General features: G+C 33.3%; 1 protein-coding gene across 1 annotated transcript; it reads left to right on the top strand.

Annotated features, from left to right (window-relative positions):
- Positions 1–9,530: 9,530 nt before the first annotated feature.
- On the top strand, positions 9,531–10,025 carry LOC7456935 (E3 ubiquitin-protein ligase RHA2B). Its single transcript, XM_002309965.3, has one exon. It carries the CDS (start codon positions 9,531–9,533, stop codon positions 10,023–10,025), a length of 495 nt encoding a protein of 164 aa, XP_002310001.3.
- The last annotated feature ends 3,270 nt before the right edge of the window (positions 10,026–13,295 follow it).

Below are 13,295 nucleotides of genomic sequence, written 5' to 3'. Positions count from 1 at the left end.
GAAAGAAATAACTGAAATAGGAAAAGAATACTAGAGTCCTGAAGGTAAATAAATTCTGATATTAAAGCATAAATTAAAAGTCCTAAAATAGATTGGAGAAGGCCAGCTGCAGCTCCTGATTTGTCTCTTCGGTATTGTCTCTGCAATAAGTTGTTGTTGTTGGTTCTGTTGTAGTTAGTTCTCCCTTCTGCAATCTGTTATTCCAGCTGCAACCGGTTCTACATCAGTCTCCCCTGTGTAAAAGAACTCGACCTCGAGTGAGTTATGTGTGAAGACAACACATCAGGGGGATGATATTCATACAAATATGTGACATTGAAAGTAGAAGAAATGGCCATATCGGCAGGAAGGTCGACGATATATGCATTGTCATTGATTTTTCGTTGAATCTGGAAAGGTCCATATTTCTTGTCTTTCAACTTATTGTATGTACCTATAGGCAGTCGTCCCTTGCGCAAGGAAACCATTACGAGATTGCCTGCTTGAAATAAATGAACCCTTCTCTTCTTATCAGCTGCTGCTTTATATTTGGCGTTGGATGTCTCTAGATTTTGCCGCACTTGGTCTTGAATAGTTGTTATCCGTTCGACCATATTGTCTGCTGCAATACTTAAACCAGGTAGTTTAGGCAGAGGAACCAAGTCTAAAGCATGGCGGGGTGGACAGCAATAAACAATCTAGAATGGTATCTTCCCTGTAGATCGATTGAGCAAATTCAGCTTGTGCAAAAGTAATATCCCACTGTTTTGGTTTTGTACCAGAAAGACAACGAATTAAGTTTCCAAGAGTGTGGTTTACTACTTCTGTTTGGCCATCGGACTGAGGATGGCTGGTGTTGCTGATCGCCGCCAAAAGTTCTCCAAAAATAGCTTAAGAATTTGGTGTGGTGTCTCTGTCAGAAGTGATGGATTTGGGAAGCCCATGTAGATGAACAATCTCTTTGAAAAACAAATTTGTGAAGTGAACTACATCCGCGGTCTTTTGGCAAGCAATAAAGTGGGTCATTTTAGAATATATGTCAACTACCATGAATACGGAATCAAATTCGCGTTGGGTGCGCTGGAGGCCTAAGATAAAGTCCATGGAAAGATCCTCCCACGGTGCTGCTGGAATGGACAGAGGCATGTATAAACCAGTATTTTGAGACTGGCCCTTGGCAGCTTGACAGAGGGGGCATCTCTTAACATGACTGCCCATATCACGTTTCAATTGTGGCCAATAATACCTCTCTTCAGCAAGAGATATGGTTTTATCTCGTCCCAAGTGTCCACTCAAGCCTCCACCGTGTAATTCGTGGATTATCTGATATCGCAGTGAACTCCTAGGGATGCACAGTTGGTTGCCACAAAAGAGATATCCCTCCTGAATATGTAACCCGTCTACAGAGATCCCTGCTTGACACTTTACCCAAATATCCTGAAAATCTTCATCGACTGCATATAATTCTTTGAGGCAGTCAAATCCTGTTACTTCAGTTTGTAGTGTGACCAGTAATAGCGCTCTTCGGCTTAGGGCATCAGCTGCCCGATTCAAGCGACCTGCCTTGTATTTCAAGGAGAAGTTGAAGCGTTGTATGAAGGAAATCCAACAGGCATGCATCCAGTTGACATTGTTCTGGCTATTGAGAAATTTTAATGCTTGATGGTCGCTAAATAATACAAATTCTCGCTGCACCAGATAGTGCTCCCAGACCTTCAAAGCGCGAAATACATCATATAATTCCAGCTCATAGGGAGACCATTTCCGGCGAGCTTCACTGAGTTTTTCACTATAAAATGCGATTGGTCTGCCGTCTTGAGATAACACAGCACCAATGCCAACAATAGAAGCATCGCACTCTACCTGGAACAATTTATCTTTAATCAACGTGAAACTCTATTGCTTCTTCTCCCCAATAGAATTTCCCCTTCTTCATGCATTCAGTAATGGGCGCAACAATTCGACTAAAGTCCCTCACGAATCGCTTGTAAAACGTTGCCAGGCCATGAAACCTGCAGACCTCACTTACAGTTTGTGGAGTTGGCCACTCTCTAATGGCATGAATTTTTTCTTCATCCACCTTGATTCCATCTGCACTTACTATGAATCCCAAAAATAACAAGCTGCTGGTCATAAAGCTACACTTCTTTAGATTAACATACAACTTATTTTGCTGTAGGATTTAAAGTACTTTCTTCAGGTGTGCAACATGGTCAGATTTGGTTTGACTATATATTAATATATCGTCAAAGTACACCATCACAACTTTTCCTATAATAGGTTTTAATACCTGGTTCATGAAACACATGAAGGTACTGGGTGCATTGGTTAGTCCAAACGGCATCACTAACCATTCGTATAATCCCTCTTTTGTTTTAAAAGCAATCTTCCACTCATCTCCTGGTCTGATTCGAATTTGATGGTACCAACTGCGCAAGTCAATTTTTGAAAAGACTTTGGATCCAAACAACATGTCTAGCATGTCTTCTAAATGAGGGATAGGGAATCTATATTTAATAGTGATTTTATTGATTGCTCGGCTGTCGATGCACATGCGCCAACTACCATCATTCTTCTGGACTAACAATGCTGGAACCGAACAAGGGCTCATGCTCTCTTATACCAAACCATTTTTTATCAGTTCTTCAATATGTTCCTGAAGCACTTGACTTTCTTTAGGGTTCATCCAGTAATGTGGATGATTAGGCAAACTGGCTCCTGGCATGATATCAATCTAATGTTGTATGTCCCGTACGAGAGGTAACCCATTAGGCAGCTCTGAGGGTATAATTTCCTGAAATTCTTCTAGTAAAGGTATCAGTGCTGGTGGGATGTCATTAGATTCCCTGATGACTTCTCCTCCCACTACTATTGCGAAAATCTCGCAGGCTTCCTTAGCTTCTTCTATGAATTTTCCTCCATCCATTACCAATACTGAATTGTTCTTCCTCTTCGGTTCGCTGCTGGCGAGCCCTTCTTTTATAGGTCCTAGCACGACTTTTAGGTCGCTCTTCATGAAGACATACACGTTATCACGGCCCCTGTAAGTAGCATCCACATCATACTGCCAAGGGTGTCCTAAAATTATGTGGCAAGCATCCATTTCTACTATGTCACACGTAACCTCATCTACGTAGTTCTTCCCAATTGAGAATTTAATATGACAGGTTTCAGTTATCTTCACTTCATTTCCTCGTTTGATCCAGCCAATTTTATACGGGAAAGGGTGCTTTCTAGTTTGCAACCCCAGTTTGGTAACTATGACCTTTGATACTATATTCTCGCTACTGCCACTATCAATAATAATATCACAAACCCTTTTGTTTACAGTGCATCTAGTTAGGAATATTTTGTGTCGCTGGGATGGCTCTTCTCGTTTTGGCGTCAACAACAACCGCTGGACCACTAGAGAATATGAAAAAAGCTCTTCTTCGTCACCACCTGTTATTTCTTCTTCTTCATATGCATAGACTGCTTCATTCTCATCTGCCTCGCGTCTGCAGTCTTCTTCTGGTTCCACTAAGTTTACAGTGCCCCTTCTTGGACACTGGTTGGAACGGTGCCCTGATTGTCCGCACCTAAAGCATTTATCAGACCCCGGATGAGTATAAGGATTACGGGGTGCTATTTCTGGTGGTGCAATAAGGACTGGTTTTGTGGGCGTTTCACTGTTGCCTACAGCGTTAGAAAGGATGGTTGTGCCATTGGAGTTTTTCCTTTGTTTACTACAGCCCGATTATTGTCCATAAAACTTCTTGCCCCGACTGTTATATTTGATCTGTCTAATTGGGTTTCCACCTTAATAGCTAGTGCTACGGCTTCAGTTAAGGTATATACTATTTGCATTGACACCCGATCCTGTATAGTCCAACGCAGTCCCCCAACAAACCTGACCACTTGTTGTGCCTCTGTTTCCAGCAGGTTATTTCGAGATGATAGCTGGTGGAATTCTTCTAGGAAAGTCTGACAGTTCTACTTCCCTACATGCAATCTTAATATTGTTTAAACAAAATTTGTTCAAAATCTGGGGGTAGATATCGAGATCGTAGCAGTCGTTTCATTTTAGCCCATGTCTGAACCATCCCTTTCCTTGTCGCAACCGTGTGATTTGTAGCTGCTCCCACCATGCAAAAGCCCCTCTCAGGAGCCTGTATGCGACTAGCTTGACCTTTTTGTCTTCAGGGATGTCCATATAATCAAAAAATCGTTCAACTAATACCAGCCAACCAAGGAATCCTTCAATCTGAAGTTGGCCATTAAAGCTGGGCAGATCCATCTTCATGCGAAACGTTTGTCGCAAAGTTTTTAAACCCGGCCTAGTCCAAGGCCCGAGTTCTGGGTTTTGACCGGGTCACCGGGTTTTGGCCGGGTCGGCCGAGTCAATTCCTATTTTAAAAAAAATTCAAAACGGCGTCGTTTTAGTAAAAAAAAAAACAAAAGTCAACCCGTCGAGTCAACCGGGTCACACCGGGTCATGGCTTATGCTATTTTTTCATCAACTCGGCCCGGTTCCAGCCCCGGGTCGGCCGGGTCCCGGGTCGACCCGCCGGGCCGGGCCGGGTTTCAAAACACTGGTTTGTCGGTCTGGCTCTCTTTGGCCTCCCCTTCGATTACCCTGAAGCATCGTTTCAGCATCATCTTCATCCTCGCCCAGGTTATCCTCATAGGTTGGTTGCCTTCGTGGTATCCTTGGATGGCGTTCAAACAGAACATCAGTTCTATCTCGGTAGGGGTGACGACCTGGAGGATCATTGCCCCTCTGATGATTTCCAATTGCTAGCCCAGCAAGAGCTGCCTGGATCTCTCATAATGCTTGTTGTGTTTCATGCTGGAAATTCCTGAATTTTGCTCCTGTAACCAAATTATCCTCACATTCACCGCCGCCGAGGATTTCACTTTCGTTTCGTGCATTCGCCATCTGATCAGGATTAAGCCTGCTCTGATACCAACTGACGTAGTGAAAAGCTCTTGAAGAAGCAGGTCACCGTCTGCTTCGAAAAACAATAATTGTTCGAATCCATAAACACAAGAAACGCTTGATTCCACGAGCCAGAGAATAAGGTTCTCAAAGAGAAAGTTTATTATACAGATTCCAAAGTGCCTTACAATGAAAATAAACAACCTTTATATAAGCTGCAGATCCTAGTTCAACTAGGACTAAACTGTTTAGGAAAGAAATAACTGAAATAGGAAAAGAATAATAGAGTCTTGAAGGTAAATAAATTATGATATTAAAGCATAAATTAAAAGTCCTAAAATAGATTGGAGAAGGCCAGCTGCAGCTCTTGATTTGTCTCTTCGGTATTGTCTCTACAATAAGCTGTTGTTGTTGGTTCTGCTGCAGTTAGTTCTCCCTTCTGCAATTTGTTATTCCAGCTGCAATCGGTTCTACATCAAAATTATAATAATTTGTAAATTAATTTTACTAAAAACAGCGAGCGTTAAGTATTTCTGTTCCGCTCTGTTATAGATTTATTATAAAAATAAAATAGTGACACATTAAATAATTTTCCGCATTACGAAGCTTAAATCACAATCCGGATAACCAATAAAAAAATAGCATAATGAAATGACCTAATAAATAGCATATTTCTATCAAATTAATTTTTTTTAATATAAAAAAAATATTCTTAATATATTTTCAATAGAGAAAAAGTTAAAACTACATAGGGATTGGCTTGAAGTGACGTAGTCAACTTGACAAATTTAAAGACAATCTGGATGACCGATAAAAATATAGTTTAACTAAAAAAATAAAAATGACATTGGTTTTTTTAAGTATTGAAACGACAACATATTAAATCGATTTGGATCAACTCTGGTTAACTTACCAAATCTGCTACCTAGGTTATAAGACTCTGATAACCCTATAAAATACAAATAAAAAAAATTATTCAACCCAATTCTCAATCAATCCAATATTGAAGAATGAAATTGAAAATAAAATTCAACTAAAAAAATAACCTTAGTAGACCAAGGTTAACCTTCCAAACATGGATTATGAGACTACAATAACATCATAAAAAGCAAATCGAAACAAATTATGAAACTTAAATCACAATCAATCCAATGTTGAAGTAAAAATAACACAAAAAACCACCCAAGTCAACCAAACAAACTCATGACGAGAGTTAAGCTCAGGATAACCTCTTATAATGCAAACTAGAAAATATTATGAAGAATAATTCTCTGTCAATCCAATATTAAAAGATGAGATTGGGAAAAAAAATAAACTAAAAAAAGGAAAAACAAAAAAAAGTCATCTAGTTTAACTTGTGACTCGAGTTATAAGACCATGATAATCTAATAGAAAGAAAATATAAAAAAATATGAAGTTTAATTGTCAATCAACCCAGTGTTGAAGGATTAAATTGAAAATAAAATCAAGTAAAAAAAGGACAAAAACAATGACCCGAGTCAACCTGGTTAATTTGTTAAACCTAGGTAAAAAAAAACCAAGATAAATCCATAGAAAGAAAATAAAAAATATATATAAAGTCCAATTCTCAATCAATCCACTGTTGAAGGGATAAAATTAAAAAAAATTAAAAAAAGAAAAAAAACCAAGTAAATCTAACTAACCCGCAAAACTCACGACCCGAATCATGACCGCAATTCGAGTTATGAGAGTATGACTTGTGAGGATGAACTCAATAAAACAAAAATCTAATATTAAAGGAAATGATGAAACTAAAAACAAAACATTAATTGAAAAGGAATCAAAGAAGAAAAAAAATTAAGCATTATTCTAATTAATAGTGATTTGTGAGGAAGAACATAATAAAGCACCCTCTTCTTTTAGTTTATAGTTAACTAGTCTATTGGCCCGCATTCCGCCACGAATCGAACAAATTCTTTTAAATTTCAAAACAAATGTTAATGAGTCAATCTTGAGATCTCACAACTTAACTATTTGCCTAACTTGAGTTTCCAACTAAACCGCGCTTGAGTAGCCCGAATTAAATTGATTGATTTTATTAATCCAAATGCAATCTTGATGACTGGTAAAAACACGGCCTAACTTTTTTAAAAAAAAAATCATAATAATTTAAAAAACAATTATTGAGACAATGACAGATTGGATGATCTCAATCCCCCAACGACACGTGTCTATCCAAATTGATGGTATTATGTTTTTCAATTTGATCCTCGTTGTTTTGATTTCTAATTTTTTTTTCTTAGCTCTTTTGTAAAAGTTATTATTCTTTTTAATTTCACTTTTCAATCAAAACATTATTTTTATTATTTATGTCATTTTTTATTCTCATTCTTTTGATTTTTTTTTCCTCTTACTAAATTTATTTTTATTTTCAAGTTCACTCTTCAATCAAAAATAAATTTTATTTTGTATTTCGATTTTGATCCTCGTTCATTCTAAGCTCTAAAATTGGGTCAAATCTTAAAATAAAAAATAAATTAAATTAAAAACAAAAAATGGAAAAAATCCATTGTTTATTTATTTAATATAATTTTTAATTTCATCTAATTCTAAAAACTAAAATATTAGAACTTATAATACTATTTGATAGGCCTTTTATTTTCTTATTTATTCTATGACTATATATTAGACATTTGAACTATTTGGAATTTACTTTGCAAGTGATGTATATGTGAAGTTTCTTTCTTGTATATATGTTAGTATTTTACGCATTGGATAATGAAAGTGCATTATAATTTAAATTGCTTTTATTTAAATGAAATTAATTCATAGCCAGTAATGTAAATGGTAAAATTTAAATATATTGGAAGGGTTCTAACGGTATTTATGAAATATTTGGCTATAATGGCATTTTTAGTTATGGTAAAAGTGGTATCTTTCAAGGCATTTGTAGTCAATGTAAAATGACATTTGGAAAAGTCAATGACATGAATGCATTGCTTTATCAAATATTTTGCTTTGTCAATATTTATTTTAAGGCATTTGCATAAAAGCTTATAAAATTCTTAGTGACATTTACAAATGTCACTAAAGTCTTTCACAGTTGCCACTGAATGTCAATTGTGTTGTAGTAGGGTCACTTGTTGCGAGATTAAGTAAATGTTTATTTTTGTATTTTAAAAGTATTTAAAAAAAATTGAAATTTTTTATTTTTATTTTTTTTTTTAGTTTTCATATTTTAATAAGTAATGAACTTCCTTGCTTGCCCTAACTTGAGTTTGGGTTTTAGTTTTAGTTTTTTTTTTTATCTCAGGGTTTAAGATTTTAAGAATTATAAGTTTGAAAAATTAATATAAATTTAAAATATTCATCCAAATTTATTTAATTTTTTTGGAATAATATTTTTTAGTTTGATCTTTCAAAATTTATTTAATTGGAGATTGAGCCATGTTAATTTTTTTTTTTTTATTTTCTATATGATTTGTTTTACTGATTTTGAAAATAGTATTTTTTAATTGATACCTTTTATTTAATATATATTTTTTAAAATAATTTTTTAATTCATACTTAAATTAATATATAGTCATTCTCTCTTCTTTTCTTATTTTGTTTATTTAGCCTCTTTTAGATAATGAGTTTTAAATTATTTTGTATATATTTATTTTTTAAAAGATATTATTCTAATTCATCTATAATTGTTTTAGATAATATTTCTAATATATATAACCTTGTATAATATATTTTTTCTCTTTGATTTTATTCAATCAATCTCATGTGTTTGTTATTTTTATTATCATTTGATTAAATAAAAAATTAATTTTGATGAATAAAGTCATTAGACACAACTAGGTAAATGACTCGTGCTACAATGTCAAATATTTTAATTTATATTTGTTTCTTAATTCTTTCATTTTCATCTTTAGTTATTATTAATGATTTTTTTTATTAATATAAATAGTTCTTGATTTATTTAATTAGATGCATGCATAATTTTTTTAATTTATATTTTAGAATTTTTTTATGTAAATAAAATGTCTGACAAGCTTAGATATTCATTTTTATTTTTATTTTTTTGTTAAAAAAAATATCTGACTTTCAGTCAAATAACTAATAATATCCTAAACTTTAGGTGCAGCTAGCAATGCTTATGTTCATGTGAAACAGAGAAGAAATAACGTGTGAACATGTAAAGTATTTCAAAAAGAACATCTGAAAATAATAATAATAGTAATAATATATTCTGTGGATTTAATTTTCTGTCTGCACGTATACAAATTTGATTTACAAAATTAGACAACCTAGCTAAAACTAGAAGAGTCCATTTAGCAAAATTATCGGTATTTAAAACAAAAACTTTAAATCTTATCGCGAACAAGAATTAAATTCCAAAAAAGTTAAGTGGGGTCATTAATGGATTGTAAGATACCCAGCGGCTTCGCCTTGACCATAGAAGTCACCTCCGGTCAGATGTTCTTTGTAATATCGTGACGGGCTTCCTCGCCTGTCGTTACTTGAGTTGTGTTACATACCAAACATCAATGTCTTAATTTTAATAAATATTGAAAATGGACCCAACAAGAAGCAGTTGTGCTTGAACCCACATTGACTAGTAAAGTAACTGTGTTGTATGAACTTTGATTTTAAGCCCTTCTTTCGTTCTTCATGAGCAACCATGGCTTCTTTCTTCCAGCTCCTCTCTTACCTCTACACCATGGCCATAGCCCTTTTCGATCTCCTTCTTCTAAGAGCTGTCCTCCTAATCCGATCCGCCGTGCCCGGAAGTATGGTCACACATTCTGATAAACTTTTTCGCATAATTACCACTCAATATTTCAACCTCGTTGAAGAAAAGAACCCAACTATTTGTTACAGTGAAAACTTTAGGCATCATGAATCAAGAGAATGTGCGGTGTGTTTGTCTGAGTTTCTGGAAGGTGAAAGTTTAAGGAAATTGAAATGCAAGCACACTTTCCACAAGGATTGCCTTGACAAATGGCTAGAAGAATACCTGGCTACATGCCCACTTTGCAGGACTAGGGTTTTGCCGGAGGGACTTGTGGCCAATTATCGTCTGCTCAAAGATCATATAGAGAATGGCGGGAGCTATGATGACGCTACCTTCATGCTATCTGCATTATATGGTGATTTTTTACGTAGACTTTTCTAATTTACTTGTTACATACACTTTTGTGTTTCTTGGATTTTGTTCCATGCTGGGCTTAAAACTTGAGTCTTGCTGGGGTTTTAGGTTTAGATCATTAGAGGTATAGATGTGGATTTAATGTTAGGGAAGGACTATATATTATTTTCGTTGTGTAGTTCAAAATTTATCAGACCTTCCATCATCTTTTTTTTTTTAATGTATAACAGCTCCTACCAATGGAGAGATTACTATCATCTCATTCTTAAATATTTTTTTTAAAAATAAAAATATAAAGATTTCTTTAATTTTAAATTTGTAACTTTTCTTCAAAGATTACACCAATATATTTCGTTTAGAAATATATTAAAATAAATTTACACATCAAAAATATTTTAAAATATAAAATAAAAATTATTTTAAATAAAAAAAATTAAAAGTTTTAAAAACATAATTTTTACACAGTGTTTCCAAAAACTTTGGACGAACTTGCCATACTTGTTATACTGCCCAGCGAGGCCCAGTTTCTTATAACTACGGACAGAAGGAAAAAGGCCCCACTCAGCAAGTTTTATTGCAAGTCCAACCTTAATAAGGACTAACCGAATGACGTCTTTCGGTCTTTGTAGAAACTGTACCGTTTGTTTCAGCTTTCCACCATTCCATCACTACGGCTGCCTAATACCATCAAATATTTATTTCGTTTTCTATTGACTTAAAGTACCATTTTTTCGTGCAACACAACGACTAAGAAAATTATTTTTTTACAAAAGAACATTATAACATATGCTACAACTCCTAGGATAATTATTGTAGCTTTTTTTCTTATTTATTTTATTTTTTCAATGAAATCGTTTTAATGTCAAATTAATAACAAATTTGTAAAGTTTTATCAAAGATTGGAAAGCATTAATGATAGGAACCAAAGTGAAAAACATGAAGAACTATAATGGCCAATTTAATATTATGAGATAAATTTTATTTTGATCCAAAAATTCAGTTCTTTATTTTATTTTCTTAACTTATTTTTTTCTATCAATCATGTCCTTTTTCTAACCTAATTGCATGAAATAAGACTTGAAATTATGGTAAAAATATCAAATTAAGCATTTGAGCATTAAAAGGTAAAATAAGAATAGAATTGATGGCTACCCACACGTATTCACCAAAATTCATTATGGTCCTAAATATAGTTTTGAAACTCGGCCTGACGGGTCGACCTAGGGTTGGAACTAGGCTGGGTTGGAGAAAAAACAGGGGAAGGAAAAACCCAGTGTGACCCGGCGGGTTGACTCGGCAAAACTCGGTCAAAAACTCGGTTGTAACTCGTTGATTTTATTTTTTTTTACTAAAACGACATCGTTTTGATTTAAAAAAAAAAATTGACCCGGGCCAGCCACTGGACCGGGTCTAAAAAATATGCTCCTAAAGTTCATTTTTTATCCTTGGATGAGAGAGAAACATAGATCTACCGAAAAATAGGGTTAGAGAGAGAGAGAGAGTATTTGGTTTTAGTTGTCGTGATTCAGGTAATCAAAATGGTTAAATTTGATGTTAAAATGTTTCATTTAAAAAGAAAAGTTTGGTGGTGGTTATTTTAGGTTCTCATATTACCAAAACAAGTAGAAAGATTTGTGCCCTCGTTTGAATTTTTGGTTTTTAACCAATTTTGTTCTACTTAAAGGGCACGTAAGGGTTTATTGAGCTTTGTAGTGTGTTTCTCAAGTATTTTGAGATGAAAATTTGATTTAAAAATTAGTTGTTTTGGTTCAAAAACACAAAATCAATTTTGTACCTAGTTTTCGACCAATATTCTGCTGAAATCTGGATAAGCGAACAACACTACGTTTTAATTTTCAAAAAAGAAATGCTGGATACATGAGTCTTGCCTTCTCCTAAGGGTTATGCCACGGTACCCTTCTTTCTTTTTATTTTTTTCTACTTTTTTATTCTTTGTTTTTTTTTCAACATAAAAATGTTAATTCACTTACTTTTTTAATTTTGAAATGTTTTTTAAATAATATTATAATATTTTAGTTTAATTTTAACAAATTTTTTCAATTATTATATATTTGATAAACAATAATAAATTGCTCATGAAAATTCAATTAAAATATCATTTTCAATTTTAATTTATCATATATTTACAAAAAAAAAATTATCATGGGTTTATTTTTGGTCATCTTGAATTTTTTAAAATCAAAACTAAATTATTACCGGTCATTCAGGTTTCAGGTTTTTTTCAGATCCATAGGTTTGAGTTTTTTTTATTATGATTTTTTTTTTTGATTTTATTGTTAGTATTAAAAAAATTAGTTCAACCCATTACGTAGCTTGGGACAATAATATGGTGATTGAGAATTAATATGAGATATAAGCACTTGTCAATAGGTTTCTTTATAAATTTAGTTTGAATATATGACAAAATAAATTATCAGATATAAAATATAAATATAAAAATAAATAATCTTATAACTTCTTAAAGTTAAAAAAAACTTTTAAAAAATATCTTTAAGAAAAAGGTTTTAAATTCCATTTCTTTTCAACTTGATTGGTATAAATAATTGTTGTGTATAATTTTAAATCCTATAGTTTAGGACTGTGATTGACTAATATAAAGAAATTATAGCTACTAAAATACAATCAAGTATTTACAAGAATTCTAGCTATTCTAGTCTATCTATATAGTTAGCATATATAATTAGATACCGATCAAAAGCTTGAATGACGGAGAACCAATTACAACTAGTGAAATCACCAATCAGATATTTACAATCATTTAAAAATTTTAATCTGAATCAAAGATTGAATTAAAAAATATAATTTTTTATTGTTAATTTGTAAATATAGCACAACAAGACATCTCAATATTAAAGAATATATTAGAAAAAAAATCAAAAAATAAACTGCAATTCCCTATTGTGGTTTTTCAATAAACCATATTTTTCAACTGTAGTTTTTTCCTTTTTGTACTTTTGCTATTTCACAAAATATTTTTCCAGTTTTTACTGTAGAAACGACACAGTTTTGCATCAAAACTACATCATTTTTGCGAGCTTCGAAGAAAACAGCATTGTTTTTTCACCAGCAAAATCACCGTTTCATTATTGTAATTAATGAAAGGTCCAACAAATTTTGTATTTACATAAGGACAATTGTATTATTGTAATTAAGGAAAATAAATGCTACTGAAGTTTTTCAAAGAGCTAAGTGGGGCCAATGAAGAGTCGTGTGATTCATGCACTTTATTTTTCCACAAATTAAATCAGACCCAAAAAAAAAAGTAGCCGACAACGC

Source organism: Populus trichocarpa, chromosome 7 (genome assembly GCF_000002775.5).
Source record: "Populus trichocarpa isolate Nisqually-1 chromosome 7, P.trichocarpa_v4.1, whole genome shotgun sequence".
In the NCBI taxonomy this organism is placed as follows: domain Eukaryota; kingdom Viridiplantae; phylum Streptophyta; class Magnoliopsida; order Malpighiales; family Salicaceae; genus Populus; species Populus trichocarpa.
This window is presented reverse-complemented; position numbering and strand designations above follow the sequence as displayed.

What these genes read in the sequence shown, in the direction of transcription:
- LOC7456935 (XM_002309965.3), top strand. Translation starts at nt 9,531, where the DNA reads ATGGCTTCTTTCTTCCAGCTCCTCTCTTACCTCTACACCATGGCCATA.